This window comes from Oncorhynchus gorbuscha, unplaced genomic scaffold, assembly GCF_021184085.1.
Source record: "Oncorhynchus gorbuscha isolate QuinsamMale2020 ecotype Even-year unplaced genomic scaffold, OgorEven_v1.0 Un_scaffold_631, whole genome shotgun sequence".
NCBI classification, from domain to species: domain Eukaryota; kingdom Metazoa; phylum Chordata; class Actinopteri; order Salmoniformes; family Salmonidae; genus Oncorhynchus; species Oncorhynchus gorbuscha.
The window spans coordinates 338,501-361,484 of NW_025745744.1; the positions used below are offsets into that span (position 1 = coordinate 338,501).

The following is a 22,984-nucleotide window of genomic DNA, read 5'->3' on the forward strand; positions in this document are numbered from 1 at the left end:
CCTACAGGTAGGAGAGAGACTGGCCCTCAGTGGCCTACAGGTAGGAGAGAGACTGGCCCTCAGTGGCCTACAGGTAGGAGAGAGACTGGCCCTCAGTGGCCTACAGGTAGGAGAGAGACTGGCCCTCAGACTACAGGTAGGAGAGAGACTGGCCCTCAGACTACAGGTAGGAGAGAGACTGGCCCTCAGACTACAGGTAGGAGAGAGACTGGCCCTCAGACTACAGGTAGGAGAGAGACTGGCCCTCAGACTACAGGTAGGAGAGAGGGAGGCGGAACAGAAAGCACCACAATGACAGTGTGGATAAAATTAAACCGAAGTTGTGTTTGATTGCTGTCCTGTCAAATGATTGCAACATGATTGTCACAGCTCTTAAAAAGGATGTTTCTTCCTCATCCATCTGTCTCTCTCTCTCTCTCTCTCTCGCTGTCTCTCGCTGTCTCTCTCTCTCTCTCTGTCTCTCGCTGTCTCTCTCTCTGTCTCTCGCTGTCTCGCTGTCTCTCTCTCTGTCTCTCGCTGTCTCGCTGTCTCGCTGTCTCTCTCTGTCTCTCTGGCTGTCTCTCGCTGTCTCTCTCTGGCTGTCTCTCTCTGTCTGTCTCTCTCTGTCTGTCTCTCTCTCTCTCTGTCTCTCGCTGTCTCTCTCTCTGTCTCTCGCTGTCTCTCTCTCTGTCTCTCTCTCTGTCTCTCGCTGTCTCGCTGTCTCTCTCTGTCTCTCGCTGTCTCTCGCTGTCTCTCTCTGTCTGTCTCTCTCTGTCTGTCTCTCTCTGTCTGTCTCTCTCTGTCTGTCTCTCTCTGTCTCTCGCTGTCTCTCTCTGTCTGTCTCTCTCTCTCTCTCTGTCTCTCTCTGTCTCTCTCTCTCTCGCTGTCTCTCTCTCTCTCGCTGTCTCTCTCTCTCTCGCTGTCTCTCTCTCTCTCGCTGTCTCTCTCTCTCTCTCTCGCCGTCTCTCTCTCTGTCTCTCTCTGTCTCTCTCTCTGTCTCTCTCTCTCTCTCTGTCTCTCTCTCTCTCTCTGTCTCTCTCTCTGTCTCTCTCGCTGTCTCTCTCGCTGTCTCTCTCTGTCTCTCGCTGTCTGTCTCTCTCTCTCTGCAGCAAGGCCCCAGTGTAGCGGAGATGATGGTATCGTTGGGGCCCAGTGAGATCACACATCGCTTCAACAGAGTTCTACAGCAGCACTGAACATTGTGATGAGTCCCAAAGGGCACCCTATTACCCATACAGTGCACTACTGTTGTCCAGGACCCTATAGTGCACTACTGTTGTCCAGGACCCTATAGTGCACTACTGTTGTCCAGGACCCTATAGTGCACTACTGTTGTCCAGGACCCTATAGTGCACTACTGTTGTCCAGGACCCTATAGTGCACTACTGTTGTCCAGGACCCTATAGTGCACTACTGTTGTCCAGGACCCTATAGTGCACTACTGTTGTCCAGGACCCTATAGTGCATTACTGTTGTCCAGGACCCTATAGTGCACTACTGTTGTCCAGGACCCTATAGTGCATTACTGTTGTCCAGGACCCTATAGTGCACTACTGTTGTCCAGGACCCTATAGTGCATTACTGTTGTCCAGGACCCTATAGTGCACTACTGTTGTCCAGGACCCTATAGTGCACTACTGTTGTCCAGGACCCTATAGTACACTACTGTTGTCCAGGACCCTATAGTGCACTACTGTTGTCCAGGGCCCTATAGTGCACTACTGTTGTCCAGGACCCTATAGTGCACTACTGTTGTCCAGGGCCCTATAGTGCACCACTGTTGTCCAGGACCCTATAGTGCACTACTGTTGTCCAGGGCCCTATAGTGCACTACTGTTGTCCAGGACCCTATAGTGCACTACTGTTGTCCAGGACCCTATAGTGCATTACTGTTGTCCAGGGCCCTATAGTGCACTACTGTTGTCCAGGACCCTATAGTGCACTACTGTTGTCCAGGACCCTATAGTGCACTATTATCCGGATGAGTCCCAAAGGGCGCCCTATTCCCTCTCGCAGCAACACCTGAAGACTAGGTTGTAATCATGTGTTACCAATCGAGAGAGAAAACAGACTGAAACCGGGAGGGGCTGCTTGAACTTGTCCAATAATAAAAACGTTAATTTTCGTATTCCGCCGCAAAACGTTTTGCTACGTTGTGCCATAATGAATATGACCCTGGTTCATTATTCTAACTGGTTATCTGGTTCTAACACAGCAACACTGAGGACTGGTTATCTGGTTCTAACACAGCAACACTGAGGACTGGTTATCTGGTTCTAACACAGCAACACTGAGGACTGGTTATCTGGTTCTAACACAGCAACACTGAGGACTGGTTATCTGGTTCTAACACAGCAACACTGAGGACTGGTTATCTGGTTCTAACACAGCAACACTGAGGACTGGTTATCTGGTTCTAACACAGCAACACTGAGGACTGGTTATCTGATCCTAACAATATTCCTGGCCTGCATATGATCTCAGTCACACTGGACTTGTAAAGGACATTCAGTCAAGTTGAACTGGAAATGTTTGCAATAAAACAGTTTCTACTAATGATCTGTGCTCTTATGTCTTCAGTGGGAACTCCAAATGTATTCAACATTAAATTGATGATGGTTGATTGTACATTTTGGGGCAGCAGGTAGCCTAGTGGTTAGAGTGTAGGGTCGGCAGGTACCCTAGTGGTTAGAGTGTAGGGGTAACAGGTAGTCTAGTGGTTAGAGTGTAGGGGCGGCAGGTAGTCTAGTGGTTAGAGTGTAGGGGCGGCAGGTAGTCTAGTGGTTAGAGTGTAGGGTCGGCAGGTAGTCTAGTGGTTAGAGTGTAGGGGCGGCAGGTAGTCTAGTGGTTAGAGTGTAGGGTCGGCAGGTACCCTAGTGGTTAGAGTGTAGGGGCGGCAGGTAGTCTAGTGGTTAGAGTGTAGGGGCGGCAGGTAGTCTAGTGGTTAGAGTGTAGGGGCGGCAGGTAGTCTAGTGGTTAGAGTGTAGGGTCGGCAGGTACCCTAGTGGTTAGAGTGTAGGGTCGGCAGGTACCCTAGTGGTTAGAGTGTAGGGGTGGCAGGTAGTCTAGTGGTTAGAGTGTAGGGGCGGCAGGTAGTCTAGTGGTTAGAGTGTAGGGGTAACAGGTAGTCTAGTGGTTAGAGTGTAGGGGCGGCAGGTAGTCTAGTGGTTAGAGTGTAGGGGCGGCAGGTAGTCTAGTGGTTAGAGTGTAGGGTCGGCAGGTACCCTAGTGGTTAGAGTGTAGGGTCGGCAGGTACCCTAGTGGTTAGAGTGTAGGGGTGGCAGGTAGTCTAGTGGTTAGAGTGTAGGGGCGGCAGGTAGTCTAGTGGTTAGAGTGTAGGGGCGGCAGGTAGTCTAGTGGTTAGAGTGTAGGGGCGGCAGGTAGTCTAGTGGTTAGAGTGTAGGGGCGGCAGGTAGCCTAGTGGTTAGAGTGGAGGGGCGGCAGGTAGCCTAGTGGTTAGAGTACGGTGACTGAAGTGGTTGCGAGATCGAATCCCAGAGCTGACGAGGTAAAAATCTGTCGTTCTGCCCCTGAACAAGGTCATTATTGTAAATTAGAATTTGTTCTTAACTGCCTTGTTAAATAAAGGTTAAAAATACATTAAAAAAAAAAGATAGAATGATAGTTATGTTAGATATATGGTAAGTTGGTGTGTTTTCATTTTATAAAGCATTTTTAGAAAATAAAAGTCTCACCGTAGCTAACCTGTTTACCACACCCGGTCTCAGGGATGGTTAACTCTGGCAACTCCTTTGGTCTCTACTGAGTTCGGTACATCAGCTTTTAGTCTTGCACCTTATTTGTGGAACAATCTTCAAAATGTTCTCGAATCTGTTTTTTCTGGTGTCTCTAGGTCAATTCAGAAAGCTGATTGAGGACATTATTACTGATGAATCTGTCTGTTCTGGTGTCTCTAGGTTCAGAAAGCTGATTGAGGACATTATTACTGATGAATCTGTGTCTGTTCTGGTGTCTCTAGGTTCAGAAAGCTGATTGAGGACGTTATTACTGATGAATCTGTCTGTTCTGGTGTCTCTAGGTTCAGAAAGCTGATTGAGGACATTATTACTGATGAATCTGTCTGTTCTGGTGTCTCTAGGTTCAGAAAGCTGATTGAGGACATTATTACTGAATAACGTGTCTGTTCTGGTGTCTCTAGGTTCAGAAAGCTGATTGAGGACATTATTACTGATGAATCTGTCTGTTCTGGTGTCTCTAGGTTCAGAAAGCTGATTGAGGACATTATTACTGATGAATCTGTGTCTGTTCTGGTGTCTCTAGGTTCAGAAAGCTGATTGAGGACATTATTACTGATGAATCTGTGTCTGTTCTGGTGTCTCTAGGTTCAGAAAGCTGATTGAGGACATTATTACTGATGAATCTGTCTGTTCTGGTGTCTCTAGGTTCAGAAAGCTGATTGAAGACATTATTACTGATGAATCTGTCTGTTCTGGTGTCTCTAGGTTCAGAAAGCTGATTGAGGACATTATTACTGATGAATCTGTCTGTTCTGGTGTCTCTAGGTTCAGAAAGCTGATTGAGGACATTATTACTGATGAATCTGTCTGTTCTGGTGTCTCTAGGTTCAGAAAGCTGATTGAGGACATTATTACTGATGAATCTGTTTGTTCTGGTGTCTCTAGGTTCAGAAAGCTGATTGAGGACATTATTACTGATGAATCTGTCTGTTCTGGTGTCTCTAGGTTCAGAAAGCTGATTGAGGACATTATTACTGATGAATCTGTGTCCCCGCCCCCCTTTCGGAAAAGCTGACCACGACTCCATTTTGCTGATCCCTGCCTACAGACAGAAATTAAAACAAGAGGCTCCCACGCTGAGGTCTGTCCAACGCTGGTCAGAACAAGCTGACTCTACACTCCAAGACTGCTTCCATCACGTGGACTGGGACATGTTTCGTATTGCGTCAGATGGGAATATTGACGAATACGCTGATTCGGTGTGCGAGTTCATTAGAACGTGCGTCGAAGATGTCGTTCCCATAGCAACGATAAAAACATTCCCTAACCAGAAACCGTGGATTGATGGCAGCATTCGCGTGAAACTGAAAGCGCGAACCACTGCTTTTAATCAGGGCAAGGTGTCTGGCAACATGACTGAATACAAACAGTGCAGCTATTCCCTCCGTAAGGCTATCAAACAAGCTAAGCGTCAGTACAGAGACAAAGTGGAATCTCAATTCAATGGCTCAGACACAAGAGGCATGTGGCAGGGTCTACAGTCAATCACGGACTACAAGATGAAATCCAGCCCAGTCACGGACCAGGATGTCTTGCTCCCAGGCAGACTAAATAACTTTTTTGCCCGCTTTGAGGACAATACAGTGCCACTGACACGGCCTGCAACGGAAACATGCGGTCTCTCCTTCACTGCAGCCGAGGTGAGTAAGACATTTAAACGTGTTAACCCTCGCAAGGCTGCAGGCCCAGACGGCATCCCCAGCCGCGCCCTCAGAGCATGCGCAGACCAGCTGGCCGGTGTGTTTACGGACATATTCAATCAATCCCTATACCAGTCTGCTGTTCCCACATGCTTCAAGAGGGCCACCATTGTTCCTGTTCCCAAGAAAGCTAAGGTAACTGAGCTAAACGACTACCGCCCCCGTAGCACTCACTTCCGTCATCATGAAGTGCTTTGAGAGACTAGTCAAGGACCATATCACCTCCACCCTACCTGACACCTAGACCCACTCCAATTTGCTTACCGCCCAAATAGGTCCACAGACGATGCAATCTCAACCACACTGCACACTGCCCTAACCCACCTGGACAAGAGGAATACCTATGTGAGAATGCTGTTCATCGACTACAGCTCGGCATTCAACACCATAGTACCCTCCAAGCTCGTCATCAAGCTCGAGACCCTGGGTCTCGACCCCGCCCTGTGCAACTGGGTACTGGACTTCCTGACGGGCCGCCCCAGGTGGTGAGGGTAGGCAACAACATCTCCTCCCCGCTGATCCTCAACACGGGGCCCCACAAGGGTGCGTTCTGAGCCCTCTCCTGTACTCCCTGTTCACCCACGACTGCGTGGCCACGCACGCCTCCAACTCAATCATCAAGTTTGCGGACGACACAACAGTGGTAGGCTTGATTACCAACAACGACGAGACGGCCTACAGGGAGGAGGTGAGGGCCCTTGGAGTGTGGTGTCAGGAAAATAACCTCACACTCAACGTCAACAAAACTAAGGAGATGATTGTGGACTTCAGGAAACAGCAGAGGGAACACCCCCTATCCACATCGATGGAACAGTAGTGGAGAGGGTAGCTAGTTTTAAGTTCCTCGGCATACACATCACAGACAAACTGAATTGGTCCACTCACACTGACAGCGTCGTGAAGAAGGCGCAGCAGCGCCTATTCAACCTCAGGAGGCTGAAAAAATTCGGCTTGTCACCAAAAGCACTCACAAACTTCTACAGATGCAGAATCGAGAGCATCCTGGCGGGCTGTATCACCGCCTGGTACGGCAACTGCTCCGCCCTCAACCGTAAGGCTCTCCAGAGGGTAGTGAGGACTGCACAACGCATCACCGGGGGCAAACTACCTGCCCTCCAGGACACCTACACCACCCGTTGTTACAGAAAGGCCATAAAGATCATCAAGGACATCAACCACCCGAACCACTGCCTGTTCACCCCGCTATCATCCAGAAGGCGAGGTCAGTACAGGTGCATCAAAGCTGGGACCGAGAGACTGAAAAACAGCTTCTATCTCAAGGCCATCAGACTGTTAAATAGCCACCACCAACATTGAGTGGCAGCTGCCAACACACTGTCATTGACACTGACCCAACTCCAGCCATTTTAATAATGGGAATTGATGGAAATGATGTAAATATATATATATATATATATATATATCACTAGCCACTTTAAACAATGCTACCTTATATAATGTTACTTACCCTACATTATTCATCTCATATACATATGTATATACTGTACTCTACAACATCGACTGCATCCTTATGTAACACATGTATCACTAGCCACTTTAACTATGCCACTTTGTTTACTTTGTCTACACACTCATCTCATATGTATATACTGTACTCGATACCATCTACTGTATGCTGCTCTGTACCATCACTCATTCATATATCCTTATGTACATGTTCCTTATCCCCTTACACTGTGTATAAGACAGTAGTTTTTTTTGGAATTGTTAGTTAGATTACTTGTTGGTTATCACTGCATTGTCGGAACTAGAAGCACAAGCATTTCGCTACACTCGCATTAACATCTGCTAACCATGTGTATGTGACAAATAAAATTTGATTTGATTTGATTTGATCTGTCTGTTCTGGTGTCTCTAGGTTCAGAAAGCTGATTGAGGACATTATTACTGATGAATCTGTCTGTTCTGGTGTCTCTAGGTTCAGAAAGCTGATTGAGGACATTATTACTGATGAATCTGTCTGTTCTGGTGTCTCTAGGTTCAGAAAGCTGATTGAGGACATTATTACTGATGAATCTGTCTGTTCTGGTGTCTCTAGGTTCAGAAAGCTGATTGAGGACATTATTACTGATGAATCTGTCTGTTCTGGTGTCTCTAGGTTCAGAAAGCTGATTGAGGACATTATTACTGATGAATCTGTCTGTTCTGGTGTCTCTAGGTTCAGAAAGCTGATTGAGGACATTATTACTGATGAATCTGTCTGTTCTGGTGTCTCTAGGTTCAGAAAGCTGATTGAGGACATTAATTACTGATGAATCTGTCTGTTCTGGTGTCTCTAGGTTCAGAAAGCTGATTGAGGACATTATTACTGAATAATGTGTTTGTTCTGGTGTCTCTAGGTTCAGAAAGCTGATTGAGGACATTATGTAAGTCGCTCTGGATAAGAGCGTCTGCTAAATGACTTAAATGTAAAATGTAAATGTATTACTGAATAACGTATCTGTTCTGGTGTCTCTAGGTTCAGAAAGCTGATTGAGGACATTATTACTGAATAACGTGTTTCTGCTTGTATTTGGGTATTTATATTGGTTTTCTTTCTGCTTGTAGTTGGGTATTTATATTGGTTTTCTTTCTGCTTGTATTTGGGTATTTATATTGGTTTTCTTTCTGCTTGTATTTTGGGTATTTATATTGGTTTTCTTTCTGCTTGTATTTGGGTATTTATATTGGTTTTCTGGAATTGATCTACTTCAAGGCTCATCTGTAAAAGAGACATTGGTCTCAGTATTACTCCCTGATCAAATACAGGTTAAATTAAATAAATACATTTGTATTATTATATATATATATTATTATATTATTATAGCTCAAACTCATAAACCACCAAGGAAAAGTTGTGACATATTTTCAAAAACCTGCTGTGGAAAAAAACGTGTTTACGTTGCATAGCATAGGGATGTAGCTCAGCCGCGGAGAAGTTGTAATATAACTGGCAATGCGACTTACGTTCCAAATTACACCCTTTTCTTTTAATAGTGCACTATTTTTAACCGTAAGGATCTGGTTAAAGTGAGCGTGCTAGGAATAGGGTACCATTTGGAACGTCATAACTTCTGACTAAGCAACTCGAGTCACATGTCGCGGCTGTGAGCTGGTCTCTAGACGAGTTGACACTTCTTTCCGCCCGCTAAGAGGACGGTGTGAAGTTTTGAGAAGTCACCGAGTACCGGGGGAAGGCGACAGCAAAGGCCATGGCGACCGGAGACAGTGGCGGAGAGAGCCTAGAGTCGTGGCTGAGTGAGTTAGATGACACGGGGAATTATTATATATATATTTTTCTTCAGAGAGTTTGTTTGATGTATGTCTTTATAGTAGTGCGATTGTATATTTTTGTCGTTTGACAATAACTTGTCTTGTGGTTCACATTTGGAAATGTTGCATCTTGAAGTTGTGCGTGACTGAAAGTCGAACCTTAGTCGAGCCAGTTTAATAAACAGGCTTTATGTCTCGTCATTTGTATGAGCGCTTGCAAATATGGCGAGCGATATTTACAGCTGCTGTAACTGTAGTTGAAACTGCCTTGTTGTCGCGCTGCATTGAAGTGGCGTTTTACATCTCATGTTTACTTTGTAGCAAATTCCGCGGAGGGAATTACAGAATAAAAAGTTAAAGTTTGATTGTGAAGGGCATGTTTTATAATGTATGACCAATATGTTAATTTTTAAACGCAACCAAATAGCTCTGAAAGAACAGGAAGTATGAGAAAGAAACATCTTATCAGCCAGTCACGCGCTCATCCAGATGTTTTTTAAAAATCTTCTCCTTTCCTTCGACTAACCAACACCCAGCGGTGGAAAAAGTACCCAACTTCTCATACTTGAGTAAAAGATACCTTTTATAGTCCAAGTGAAAGTCACCCAGTAAAATCCTACACGGGTAAAAGTATTTTGGTTTTTAAATATAAGTATCAAATGTAAATGCTAAAATATTATTAAGTATCAAAAGTGAAAGTATAAATCATTTTAAATTCCTTATATTAAAGCAAACCAGACGGGACCATTTAAAAAATAAATATTCGTATTTTTTTTATAAACAATTTACGGCTAGCCAGGGACACGCTCCAATACTCAATACATAATGTACAAACGAAGCATGTGTTTAGTGAGTCCACCAGATCAGATGCAGTAGTGATGACCAGGGATGTTCTCTGGTAAAGACCCTCAGTATTAGTACTTTAAAGTACACCACTGCCTACAATGTTACAACATCTTCATTGTAGAATACACACTTGCAGGGACCTTCCTTTGATCAGACGGATAAACGTTTGTTTTTCTTCTATATTTGTTTCTATTTATATCCCAGGCAGGTCACAGACCCATCTAATGCAACGCTAGGCTGATAGGCTCCTTTCTTTCTCTCTCTCTTTCTCTCTCTCTCTCTCCTTTTCTCTCTCTTCTCTCTCTCCTCTATTTTCTCTCGCTCCTCTCTTTTCTCTCACTCCTCTCTTTTCTCTCTCTCCTCTCTTTTCTCTCTCTCCTCTCTTTTCTCTCGCTCCTCTCTTTTCTCTCGCTCCTCTCTTTTCTCTCACTCCTCTCTTTTCTCTCTCTCCTCTCTTTTCTCTCTCTCCTCTCTTTTCTCTCACTCCTCTCTTTTCTCTCTCTCCTCTCTTTTCTCTCTCTCCTCTCTTTTCTCTCGCTCCTCTCTTTTCTCTCGCTCCTCTCTTTTCTCTCTCTTTTCTCTCACTCCTCTCTTTTCTCTCTCTCCTCTCTTTTCTCTCTCTCCTCTCTTTTCTCTCGCTCCTCTCTTTTCTCTCTCTCCTCTCTTTTCTCTCTCTCCTCTCTTTTCTCTCGCTCCTCTCTTTTCTCTCTCTCCTCTTTTCTCTCTCTCCTCTTTTCTCTCTCTCCTCTTTTCTCTCTCTCTCTTTTCTTTTCTCTCTCTTCTCTCTCTCCTCTCTTTTCTCTCTCTCCTCTTTTCTCTCTCTCTCTTTTCTTTTCTCTCTTTTCTCTCTCTTCTCTCTCTCCTCTCTTTTCTCTCTCTCCTCTCTTTTCTCTCTCTCCTCTCTTTTCTCTCTCTCCTCTCTTTTCTCTCTCTCTCTTTTCTTTTCTCTCCTTTTCTCTCTCTTCTCTCTCTCCTCTTTTTCTCTCTCTCCTCTCTTTTCTCTCTCTCCTCTCTTTTCTCTCTCTCCTCTCTTTTCTCTCTCTCTCCTCTATTTTCTCTCTCTCTCTTTTCTTTTCTCTCTTTTCTCTCTCTTCTCTCTCTCCTCTTTTTTCTCTCTCTCCTCTCTTTTCTCTCTCTCCTCTCTTTTCTCTCTCTCTCTCTTTTCTTTCTCTCTCTCCTTTTCTCTCTCCTCTCTTTTCTCTCTCCTCTCTTTTCTCTCTCTCCTCTTTTCTCTCTCTCCTCTCTTTTCTCTCTCTCCTCTCTTTTCTCTCTCTCCTCTCTTTTCTCTCTCTCCTCTATTTTCTCTCTCTCTCTTTTCTTTTCTCTCTTTTCTCTCTCTTCTCTCTCTCCTCTTTTTTCTCTCTCTCCTCTCTTTTCTCTCTCTCCTCTCTTTTCTCTCTCTCCTCTCTTTTCTCTCTCTCCTCTATTTTCTCTCTCTCTCTTTTCTTTTCTCTCTTTTCTCTCTCTTCTCTCTCTCCTCTTTTTTCTCTCTCTCCTCTCTTTTCTCTCTCTCCTCTCTTTTCTCTCTCTCTCTCTTTTCTTTCTCTCTCTCCTTTTCTCTCTCTTTTCTCTCTCTTCTCTCTCTCCTCTCTTTTCTCTCACTCCTCTCTTTTCTCTCTCTCCTCTCTTTTCTCTCGCTCCTCTCTTTTCTCTCACTCCTCTCTTTTCTCTCACTCCTCTCTTTTCTCTCTCTTTTCTTTTCTCTCTCTTCTCTCTCTCCTCTCTTTTCTCTCTCTCCTCTTTTCTCTCTCTCTCTTTTCTTTTCTCTCTCTCCTCTTTTCTCTCTCTCTCTTTTCTTTTCTCTCTCTTCTCTCTCTCCTCTCTTTTCTCTCTCTCCTCTTTTCTCTCTCTCTCTTTTCTTTTCTCTCTTTTCTCTCTCTTCTCTCTCTCCTCTCTTTTCTCTCTCTCCTCTCTTTTCTCTCTCTCCTCTCTTTTCTCTCTCTCCTCTCTTTTCTCTCTCTCCTCTCTTTTCTCTCTCTCCTCTCTTTTCTCTCTCTCTCTTTTTTCTTTTCTCTCTTTTCTCTCTCTTCTCTCTCTCCTCTCTTTTCTCTCTCTCCTCTCTTTTCTCTCTCTCTCTTTTCTTTTCTCTCTTTTCTCTCTCTTCTCTCTCTCCTCTCTTTTCTCTCTCTCCTCTCTTTTCTCTCTCCTCTTTTCTCTCTCTCCTCTCTTTTCTCTCTCTCCTCTCTTTTCTCTCTCTCCTCTCTTTTCTCTCTCTCTCCTCTCTTTTCTCTCTCTCTCCTCTCTTTTCTCTCTCTCTCTCTTTTCTTTCTCTCTCTCCTTTTCTCTCTCTTTTCTCTCTCCTCTCTCTCTCCTCTCTTTTCTCTCTCTTTCTTTTCTCTCTTTTCTCTCTCTTCTCTCTCTCTCTTTTCTCTCTCTCCTCTCTTTTCTCTCTCCTCTCTTTTCTCTCTCCTCTCTTTTCTCTCTCTCCTCTCTTTTCTCTCTCTCTCTTTTCTTTTCTCTCTTTTCTCTCTCTTCTCTCTCTCCTCTCTTTTCTCTCTCTCCTCTCTTTTCTCTCTCTCTCTTTTCTTTTCTCTCTTTTCTCTCTCTTCTCTCTCTCCTCTCTTTTCTCTCTCTCCTCTCTTTTCTCTCTCTCCTCTCTTTTCTCTCTCTCCTCTTTTTTCTCTCTCTCCTCTCTTTTCTCTCTCTCCTCTCTTTTCTCTCTCTCTCCTCTCTTTTCTCTCTCTCCTCTCTTTTCTCTCTCTCTCTCTTTTCTTTCTCTCTCTCCTTTTCTCTCTCTTTTCTCTCTCTCCTCTCTTTTCTCTCTCCTCTCTTTTCTCTCTCTCCTCTCTTTTCTCTCTCTCCTCTCTTTTCTCTCTCTCCTCTCTTTTCTCTCTCTCCTCTCTTTTCTCTCTCTCCTCTCTTTTCTCTCTCTCTCTCTTTTCTTTCTCTCTCTCCTTTTCTCTCTCTCCTTTTCTCTCTCTTTTCTCTCTCCTCTCTCTCTCTTTCTTCTCTCTCTCCTCTTTTTTCTCTCTCTCCTCTCTTTTCTCTCTCTCTCCTCTCTTTTCTCTCTCTCCTCTCTTTTCTCTCTCTCTCTCTTTTCTTTCTCTCTCTCCTTTTCTCTCTCTTTTCTCTCTCCTCTCTCTCTCTTTCTTCTCTCTCTCCTCTTTTTTCTCTCCTCCTTTCTCTCTCTTTTCTCTCTCTCTCTTTTCTTTTCTCTCTTTTCTCTCTCTTCTCTCTCTCCTCTCTTTTTTCTCTCTCCTCTCTTTTTTCTCTCTCCTCTCTTTTCTCTCTCTCCTCTCTTTTCTCTCTCTCCTCTCTTTTCTCTCTCTCCTCTCTTTTCTCTCTCTCTCTCTCCTCTCTTTTCTCTCTCTCCTCTCTTTTCTCTCTCTCTCTCTTTTCTCTCTCTCCTCTCTTTTCTCTCTCTCCTCTCTTTTCTCTCTCTCCTCTCTTTTCTCTCTCCTCTCTTTTCTCTCTCCTCTCTTTTCTCTCTCTTCTCTCTCTCCTCTCTTTTCTCTCTCTCCTCTCTTTTCTCTCTCTCCTCTCTTTTCTCTCTCTCCTCTCTTTTCTCTCTCTCTCTCTTTTCTCTCTCTCTCTTTCTCTTCTCTCACTCTCTCTCTCACTCTCTCTCTCTCTCTCTCTCTCTCTCTCTCTCTCTCTCTCTCTCTCTCTCTCTCTCTCTCTCTCTCTCTCTCTCTCTCTCAGACAAGGCCACAGACCCGTCTAACTCAGAAGACAGGTGGGACAGTATCCAGGGCTTCTATGACCAGGTCAACCAGGAGGCTGATGGGTGAGTAAACACTATGGCTGTGTCCCCTGACGGCAGCTTATGACCAGGACAACCTATTATCTATATAGGGAATAGGGTACAGCAGTAGGCTACAGGGATTCTAAATGCACTCTGATTGTATAGCAGTAGGCTACAGGGATTCTAAATGCCCTCTGATTGTACAGCAGTAGGCTACAGGGATTCTAAATGCCCTCTGATTGTACAGCAGTAGGCTACAGGGATTCTAAATGCCCTCTGATTGTACAGCAGTAGGCTACAGGGATTCTAAATGCCCTCTGATTGTATAGCAGTAGACTACAGGGATTCTAAATGCCCTCTGATTGTATAGCAGTAGACTACAGGGATTCTAAATGCCCTCTGATTGTATAGCAGTAGACTACAGGGATTCTAAATGCCCTCTGATTGTATAGCAGTAGGCTACAGGGATTCTAAATGCCCTCTGATTGTACAGCAGTAGGCTACAGGGATTCTAAATGCACTCTGATTGTATAGCAGTAGGCTACAGGGATTCTAAATGCCCTCTGATTGTACAGCAGTAGGCTACAGGGATTCTAAATGCCCTCTGATTGTACAGCAGTAGGCTACAGGGATTCTAAATGCCCTCTGATTGTACAGCAGTAGGCTACAGGGATTCTAAATGCCCTCTGATTGTACAGCAGTAGGCTACAGGGATTCTAAATGCCCTCTGATTGTATAGCAGTAGACTACAGGGATTCTAAATGCCCTCTGATTGTACAGCAGTAGGCTACAGGGATTCTAAATGCCCTCTGATTGTACAGCAGTAGGCTACAGGGATTCTAAATGCCCTCTGATTGTATAGCAGTAGGCTACAGGGATTCTAAATGCCCTCTGATTGTATAGCAGTAGACTACAGGGATTCTAAATGCCCTCTGATTGTATAGCAGTAGACTACAGGGATTCTAAATGCCCTCTGATTGTATAGCAGTAGACTACAGGGATTCTAAATGCCCTCTGATTGTATAGCAGTAGACTACGGGGATTCTAAATGCCCTCTGATTGTATAGCAGTAGACTACAGGGATTCTAAATGCCCTCTGATTGTATAGCAGTAGACTACAGGGATTCTAAATGCCCTCTGATTGTATAGCAGTAGGCTACAGGGATTCTAAATGCCCTCTGATTGTATAGCAGTAGACTACAGGGATTCTAAATGCCCTCTGATTGTATAGCAGTAGACTACAGGGATTCTAAATGCACTCTGATTGTATAGCAGTAGACTACAGGGATTCTAAATGCACTCTGATTGTATAGCAGTAGACTACAGGGATTCTAAATGCCCTCTGATTGTATAGCAGTAGACTACAGGGATTCTAAATGCCCTCTGATTGTATAGCAGTAGACTACAGGGATTCTAAATGCCCTCTGATTGTATAGCAGTAGACTACAGGGATTCTAAATGCCCTCTGATTGTATAGCAGTAGACTACAGGGATTCTAAATGCCCTCTGATTGTATAGCAGTAGACTACAGGGATTCTAAATGCCCTCTGATTGTATAGCAGTAGGCTACAGGGATTCTAAATGCCCTCTGATTGTATAGCAGTAGGCTACAGGGATTCTAAATGCCCTCTGATTGTATAGCAGTAGACTACAGGGATTCTAAATGCCCTCTGATTGTATAGCAGTAGACTACAGGGATTCTAAATGCACTCTGATTGTATAGCAGTAGACTACAGGGATTCTAAATGCCCTCTGATTGTATAGCAGTAGACTACAGGGATTCTAAATGCCCTCTGATTGTATAGCTGTAGACTACAGGGATTCTAAATGCCCTCTGATTGTATAGCAGTAGACTACAGGGATTCTAAATGCCCTCTGATTGTATAGCAGTAGACTACAGGGATTCTAAATGCCCTCTGATTGTATAGCAGTAGACTACAGGGATTCTAAATGCCCTCTGATTGTATAGCAGTAGACTACAGGGATTCTAAATGCCCTCTGATTGTATAGCAGTAGGCTACAGGGATTCTAAATGCCCTCTGATTGTATAGCAGTAGGCTACAGGGATTCTAAATGCCCTCTGATTGTATAGCAGTAGACTACAGGGATTCTAAATGCCCTCTGATTGTATAGCAGTAGGCTACAGGGATTCTAAATGCCCTCTGATTGTATAGCAGTAGGCTACAGGGATTCTAAATGCCCTCTGATTGTATAGCAGTAGACTACAGGGATTCTAAATGCCCTCTGATTGTATAGCAGTAGACTACAGGGATTCTAAATGCCCTCTGATTGTATAGCAGTAGACTACAGGGATTCTAAATGCCCTCTGATTGTATAGCAGTAGGCTACAGGGATTCTAAATGCCCTCTGATTGTATAGCAGTAGACTACAGGGATTCTAAATGCCCTCTGATTGTATAGCAGTAGGCTACAGGGATTCTAAATGCCCTCTGATTGTATAGCAGTAGACTACAGGTATTCTAAATGCACTCTGATTGTATAGCAGTAGGCTACAGGGATTCTAAATGCACTCTGATTGTATAGCAGTAGACTACAGGGATTCTAAATGCACTCTGATTGTATAGCAGTAGGCTACAGGGATTCTAAATGCACTCTGTTTTTTTTACCAGATATCTTTCATGTTGTATATAATGTAGTATTAGTTTTAGAAAACACTGCTAGTTTATACATCTACTCTCCTATTCCCAGTCCTCAGGTTGCCACTCGTCTCCTGGCCCACAAGATCCAGTCTCCTCAGCAGAGAGAGGCTCTTCAGGCCCTCACAGTAAGATAACACACCATCATATTATTATACTATAGTAATAACTATATAATACTGTTGTAAAACTCCCTCTACATAACAGAAGATCCAGTCTCCTCAGCAGAGAGAGGCCCTTCAGCCCCTCACAGTAAGAGGTTGAAAGATATGAAGGAAATGCATTGTGTGGCTTCTCTTGGCTCTTGTGGGTTCTGTCACGTGAAGGAGCGCCCAGGGTTTCACGCGTTGCTAGTTAGTGAAGCGAGAGAGAGAACTGGAACGAGAGGAGAGAGAGAACTGGAACTAGAGGAGAGAGAGAACTGGAACGAGAGGAGAGAGAGAACTGGAACGAGAGGAGAGAGAGAACTGGAACGAGAGGAGAGAGAGAACTGGAACGAGAGGAGAGAGAGAACTGGAACGAGAGGAGAGAGAGAACTGGAACGAGAGGAGAGAGAGAACTGGAACGAGAGGAGAGAGAGAACTGGAACGAGAGGAGAGAGAGAACTGGAACGAGAGGAGAGAGAGAACTGGAACGAGAGGAGAGAGAGAACTGGAACGAGAGGAGAGAGAGAACTGGAACGAGAGGAGAGAGAGAACTGGAACGAGAGCAGAGAGAGAACTGGAACGAGAGGAGAGAGAGAACTGGAACGAGAGGAGAGAGTTCAGTCTACACACTGTCTGGGGCTGTCTGTCAATGTATGCACCCTGTTCCCTACACACTGACTACACAAAACATTACGAACTCATTAGGAAACTCTTTCCATGACATAGACCGGGTCTGTCCAACCCTCTTCCTGAAGATCTGTAGGTTTTCAGTCCCTCTTCCTGAAGATCTGTAGGTTTTCAGTCCCTCTTCCTGGAGATCTACTGTCCTGTAGGTTTTCAGTCCAACCCTCTTCCTGGAGATCTACTGTCCTGTAGGTTTTCAGTCCAACCCTCTTCCTGGAGATCTACTGTCCTGTAGGTTTTCAGTCCAACCCTCTTCCTGGAGATCTACTGTCCTGTAGGTTTTCAGTCCAACCCTCTTCCTGGAGATCTACTGTCCTGTAGGGTTTCAGTCCAACCCTCTTCCTGGAGATCTACTGTCCTGTAGGGTTTCAGTCCAACCCTCTTCCTGGAGATCTACTGTCCTGTGGATTTTCAGTCCCTCTTCCTGGAGATCTACTGTCCTGTGGGTTTTCAGTCCCTCTTCCTGGAGATCTACTGTCCTGTAGGTTTTCAGTCCAACCCTCTTCCTGGAGATCTACTGTCCTGTGGGTTTTCAGTCCAACTCTCTTCCTGGAGATCTACTGTCCTGTAGGTTTTCAGTCCAACCCTCTTCCTGGAGATCTACTGTCCGCCGATATCTTCACATCTGAGGTGAAAGGTGACAGAGCTAGAGCGTTGTTTGTCAGACCAGGAGACGTCTGAGGGGAAAGGTGACAGAGCTAGAGTGGTGTTTGTCAGACCAGGAGACATCTGAGGTGAAAGGTGACAGAGCTAGAGTGGTGTTAGTCAGACCAGGAGACGTCTGAGGTGAAAGGTGACAGAGCTAGAGTGGTGTTTGTCAGACCAGGAGACATCTGAGGTGAAAGGTGACAGAGCTAGAGTGGTGTTAGTCAGACCAGGAGACGTCTGAGGTGAAAGGTGACAGAGCTAGAGTGGTGTTTGTCAGACCAGGAGACATCTGAGGTGAAAGGTGACAGAGCTAGAGTGGTGTTAGTCAGACCAGGAGACGTCTGAGGTGAAAGGTGACAGAGCTAGAGTGGTGTTAGTCAGACCAGGAGACGTCTGAGGTGAAAGGTGACAGAGCTAGAGTGGTGTTAGTCAGACCAGGAGACGTCTGAGGTGAAAGGTGACAGAGCTAGAGTGGTGTTAGTCAGACCAGGAGACATCTGAGGTGAAAGGTGACAGAGCTAGAGTGGTGTTAGTCAGACCAGGAGACGTCTGAGGTGAAAGGTGACAGAGCTAGAGTGGTGTTAGTCAGACCAGGAGACGTCTGAGGTGAAAGGTGACAGAGCTAGAGTGGTGTTAGTCAGACCAGGAGACATCTGAGGTGAAAGGTGACAGAGCTAGAGTGGTGTTAGTCAGACCATGAGACGTCTGAGGTGAAAGGTGAAAGGTGACAGAGCTAGAGTGGTGTTAGTCAGACCAGGAGACGTCTGAGGTGAAAGGTGACAGAGCTAGAGCGGTGTTAGTCAGACCAGGAGACATCTGAGGTGAAAGGTGAAAGGTGACAGAGCTAGAGCGGTGTTAGTCAGACCAGGAGACGTCTGAGGTGAAAGGTGAAAGGTGACAGAGCTAGAGTGGTGTTAGTCAGACCAGGAGACGTCTGAGGTGAAAGGTGAAAGGTGACAGAGCTAGAGTGGTGTTAGTCAGACCAGGAGACGTCTGAGGTGAAAGGTGAAAGGTGACAGAGCTAGAGTGGTGTTAGTCAGACCAGGAGACATCTGAGGTGAAAGGTGACAGAGCTAGAGCGGTGTTAGTCAGACCAGGAGACGTCTGAGGTGAAAGGTGAAAGGTGACAGAGCTAGAGTGGTGTTAGTCAGACCAGGAGACATCTGAGGTGAAAGGTGACAGAGCTAGAGTGGTGTTAGTCAGACCAGGAGACGTCTGAGGTGAAAGGTGAAAGGTGACAGAGCTAGAGTGGTGTTAGTCAGACCAGGAGACGTCTGAGGTGAAAGATGAAAGGTGACAGAGCTAGAGTGGTGTTAGTCAGACCAGGAGACGTCCCACAAATCAGTCTGTTCAGGGAAACGTCAGTAGCGTCTGAACGGTTTGTCCTGATCAGCAGCATGATGACCATTCTATTGAAAGATGAGACTCTCGCCATGTCGTTCTCCGTTTTGCTCCAGGACGTCCACGAGACTCGTCTGAAGGTCCCCCTGTACCAGTTTAACTAATGAATGGAAGGATATATGGAGATAGTTTAGTGCCTAAAATAAGGGGATAAATAAATGTTTGATGTGTTTCTATTGGCTAATAGCATTAAGGACAATCTGTTGTTTGATGTGAGCCCTATTCCCTATATAGTGCACTACTTTTGACCAGAGCCCTATTCCCTATATAGTGCACTACTTTAGACCAGAGCCCTATTCCCTATATAGTGCACTACTTTTGACCAGAGCCCTATTCCCTATATAGTGCACTGTTTTTGACCAGAGCCCTATTCCCTATATAGTCTGTTGTTTGACCAGAGCCCTATTCCCTATATAGTGCACTACTTTTGACCAGAGCCCTATTCCCTATATAGTGCACTACTTTTGACCAGAGCCCTATTCCCTATATAGTGCACTACTTTTGACCAGAGCCCTATTCCCTATATAGTGCACTACTTTTGACCAGAGCCCTATTCCCTATATAGTGCACTACTTTTAACCAGAGCCGGCAAAGGGTGACATTTGGGACCAAGGCATTGTTAATTAGGGCTGTGTGTGTGGGGTCATGTGATGCCTGTTGATGGTTAACTAAGGTTGTTGAATATAAACTGTATTTCCTGTGCTGCGTCTGGGGTCAGATCCTAAAGGGATCAGTTCCACTAGTTTCATTCACTTCCATTCACTGGGAGGGAAAGATGTTCCATTTGGGCTCCTAGACAGTGTAGATACACTTCCTGTAGAACCTATAGAATTCTGACATCACTGTTTCCCACAGGTTCTAGAAGCCTGCATGAACAACTGTGGCAAGAGGTTCCACAGTGAGGCGGCAAAGTTCCGCTTCCTCAATGAACTCATCAAAGTCCTGTCTCCAAAGGTATGAATGACCCCAAAGGTTTTGTAAGGAATGTGTCTGTGGTCATCCCAAGTGGAAGCCTATTAGGCTGGGTTACTGTAGAGCTCTGTGTTGTTTAGGCTGGGTTACTGTAGAGCTCTGTGTGGTTTAGGATGGGTTACTGTAGAGCTCTGTGTGGTTTAGGCATTTGGGTTACTGTAGAGCTCTGTGTGGTTTAGGCTGGGTTACTGTAGAGCTCTGTGTGGTTTTAGGCTGGGTTACTGTAGAGCTCTGTGTGGTTTACGCTGGGTTACTGTAAAGCTCTGTGTGGTTTAGGATGGGTTACTGTAGAGCTCTGTGTGGTTTAGGCTGGGTTACTGTAGAGCTCTGTGTGGTTTAGGCTGGGTTACAGTAGAGCTCTGTGTGGTTTAGGCTGGGTTACTGTAGAGCTCTGTGTGGTTTAGGCTGGGTTACTGTAGAGCTCTGTGTGGTTTAGGATGGGTTACTGTAGAGCTCTGTGTGGTTTAGGCTGGGTTACTGTAGAGCTCTGTGTGGTTTAGGCTGGGTTACTGTAGAGCTCTGTGTGGTTTAGGCTGGGTTACTGTAGAGCTCTGTGTGGTTTAGGCTGGGTTACTGTAGAGCTCTGTGTGGTTTAGGCTGGGTTACTGTAGAGCTCTGTGTGGTTTAGGCTGGGTTACTGTAGAGCTCTGTGTGGTTTACGCTGGGTTACTGTAAAGCTCTGTGTGGTTTAGGATGGGTTACTGTAGAGCTCTGTGTGGTTTAGGCTGGGTTACTGTAGAGCTCTGTGTGGTTTAGGCTGGGTTACTGTAGAGCTCTGTGTGGTTTAGGCTGGGTTACTGTAGAGCTCTGTGTGGTTTAGGCTGGGTTACTGTAGAGCTCTGTGTGGTTTAGGATGGGTTACTGTAGAGCTCTGTGTGGTTTAGGCTGGGTTACTGTAGAGAGCTCTGTGTGGTTTAGGCTGGGTTACTGTAGAGCTCTGTGTGGTTTAGGCTGGGTTACTGTAGAGCTCTGTGTGGTTTAGGCTGGGTTACTGTAGAGCTCTGTGTGGTTTAGGCTGGGTTACTGTAGAGCTCTGTGTGGTTTAGGCTGGTTTACTGTAGAGCTCTGTGTGGTTTAGGATGGGTTACTGTAGTTTAGGCTGGGTTACTGTAGATTAGGCTGAGGTTACTGTAGTTTAGGCTGGGTTACTGTAGATTAGGCTGGGTTACTGTAGACCTCTGTGTGGTTTAGGCTGGGTTACTGTAGTTTAGGCTGGGTTACTGTAGATTAGGCTGGGTTACTGTAGACCTCTGTGTGGTTTAGGCTGGGTTACTGTAGTTTAGGCTGGGTTACTGTAGATTAGGCTGGGTTACTGTAGACCTCTGTGTGGTTTAGGCTGGGTTACTGTAGTTTAGGCTGGGTTACTGTAGTTTAGGCTGGGTTACTTTAGAGCTCTGTGTGGTTTAGGCTGGGTTACTGTAGTTTAGGCTGGGTTACTGTAGATTAGGCTGGGTTACTGTAGACCTCTGTGTGGTTTAGGCTGGGTTACTGTAGTTTAGGCTGGGTTACTGTAGATTAGGCTGGGTTACTGTAGATTAGGCTGGGTTACTGTAGATTAGGCTGGGTTACTGTAGACCTCTGTGTGGTTTAGGCTGGGTTACTGTAGTTTAGGCTGGGTTACTGTAGATTAGGCTGGGTTACTGTAGATTAGGCTGGGTTACTGTAGATTAGGCTGGGTTACTGTAGAGCTCTGTGTGACTGCTGCTGAAGTATAAAGGGCTTTAGAAAATAAATGTGATTGATTTATCTGCAGTTCCTGGGTCAGTGGTGCGGAGGTGAAGCTGAAACTGTGTGTGTGTTTTAACAGTTCCTGGGTCAGTGGAGTGGTGCGGAGGTGAAGCTGAAACTGTGTGTGTGTGTTAACAGTTCCTGGGTCAGTGGAGTGGTGCGGAGGTGAAGCTGAAACTGTGTGTGTGTGTGTGTGTGTTAACAGTTCCTGGGTCAGTGGAGTGGTGCGGAGGTGAAGCTGAAACTGTGTGTGTTTTAACAGTTCTTGGGTCAGTGGAGTGGTGCGGAGGTGAAGCTGAAACTGTGTGTGTTAAAAGTTCCTGGGTCAGTGGAGTGGTGCGGAGGTGAAGCTGAAATTGTGTGTGTGTGTTAACAGTTCCTAGGTCAGTGGAGTGGTGCGGAGGTGAAGCTGAAACTGTGTGTGTGTGTGTTAACAGTTCCTGGGTCAGTGGAGTGGTGCGGAGGTGAAACTGTGTGTGTGTGTGTGTGTGTGTGTGTGTGTGTGTGTGTGTGTGTGTGTGTGTGTGTGTGTGTGTGTGTGTGTGTGTGTGTGTGTGTGTGTGTGTGTGTGTGTGTGTGTGTGTGTGTGTGTGTGTGTGTGTGTGTGTGTGTGTGTTAACAGTTCCTGGGTCAGTGGAGTGGTGCGGAGGTGAAGCTGAGGGTGACGGAGGTTCTGTACAGCTGGACTTTGTGGCTCAAAGAAGAACCCAAGATTCAGGAGGCCTACCGCATGCTGAAGAAACAAGGTCCATTACAACACCTCAGAGCCTTTTAACCGCTACTCAGAACCATTATACCTTAGAACCAGGAGGCCTATCACTCAGGAAACGAGGTCTGTTACTGCTCAGAACCGCTATACCTTAGAACCAGGAGGCCTATCACTCAGGAAACGAGGTCTGTTACTGCTCAGAACCATTATACCTTAGAACCAGGAGGCCTATCACTCAGGAAACGTGGTCTGTTACTGCTCAGAACCATTATACCTTAGAACTCTAGCACCTTAGAACCAGGAGGCCTATCACTCAGGAAACGAGGTCTGTTACTGCTCAGAACCGCTATACCTTAGAACCAGGAGGCCTATCACTCAGGAAACGAGGTCTGTTACTGCTCAGAACCATTATACCTTAGAACTCTAGCACCTTAGAACCAGGAGGCCTATCACTCAGGAAACGAGGTCTGTTACTGCTCAGAACCGCTATACCTTAGAACCAGGAGGCCTATCACCCAGGAAACGAGGTCTGTTACTGCTCAGAACCGCTATACCTTAGAACCAGGAGGCCTATCACCCAGGAAACGAGGTCTGTTACTGCTCAGAACCGCTATACCTTAGAACCAGGAGGCCTATCACTCAGGAAACGAGGTCTGTTACTGCTCAGAACCGCTATACCTTAGAACCAGGAGGCCTATCACTCAGGAAACGAGGTCTGTTACTGCTCAGAACCGCTATACCTTAGAAGCAGGAGGCCTATCACTCAGGAAACGAGGTCTGTTACTGCTCAGAACCGCTA

General features: G+C 45.6%; 2 protein-coding genes across 4 annotated transcripts in view; both read left to right on the plus strand.

The window, feature by feature from the left end:
- The window catches only part of LOC124019560 (probable glutamate--tRNA ligase, mitochondrial), a 30,336-nt gene extending 27,801 nt beyond the window's left edge, over nucleotides 1-2,535 (plus strand). For all 3 annotated transcript variants that reach the window (XM_046334925.1, XM_046334927.1, XM_046334926.1), the window contains one exon: nucleotides 1,089-2,535. In XM_046334925.1, coding sequence (XP_046190881.1) covers nucleotides 1,089-1,175 — 87 coding nt within the window. In that variant the 3' untranslated portion in view covers nucleotides 1,176-2,535. The remainder of the gene's footprint in view (nucleotides 1-1,088) is intronic.
- A 5,994-nt stretch (nucleotides 2,536-8,529) lies between these two features.
- The window catches only part of LOC124019558 (ADP-ribosylation factor-binding protein GGA2-like), a 28,138-nt gene continuing 13,683 nt past the window's right edge, over nucleotides 8,530-22,984 (plus strand). Inside the window, exons 1-5 of the mRNA XM_046334923.1 lie at nucleotides 8,530-8,695; nucleotides 13,199-13,283; nucleotides 15,950-16,025; nucleotides 19,632-19,730; nucleotides 22,099-22,222. Coding sequence (XP_046190879.1) covers nucleotides 8,650-8,695; nucleotides 13,199-13,283; nucleotides 15,950-16,025; nucleotides 19,632-19,730; nucleotides 22,099-22,222 — 430 coding nt within the window. The 5' untranslated portion in view covers nucleotides 8,530-8,649. The remainder of the gene's footprint in view (nucleotides 8,696-13,198; nucleotides 13,284-15,949; nucleotides 16,026-19,631; nucleotides 19,731-22,098; nucleotides 22,223-22,984) is intronic.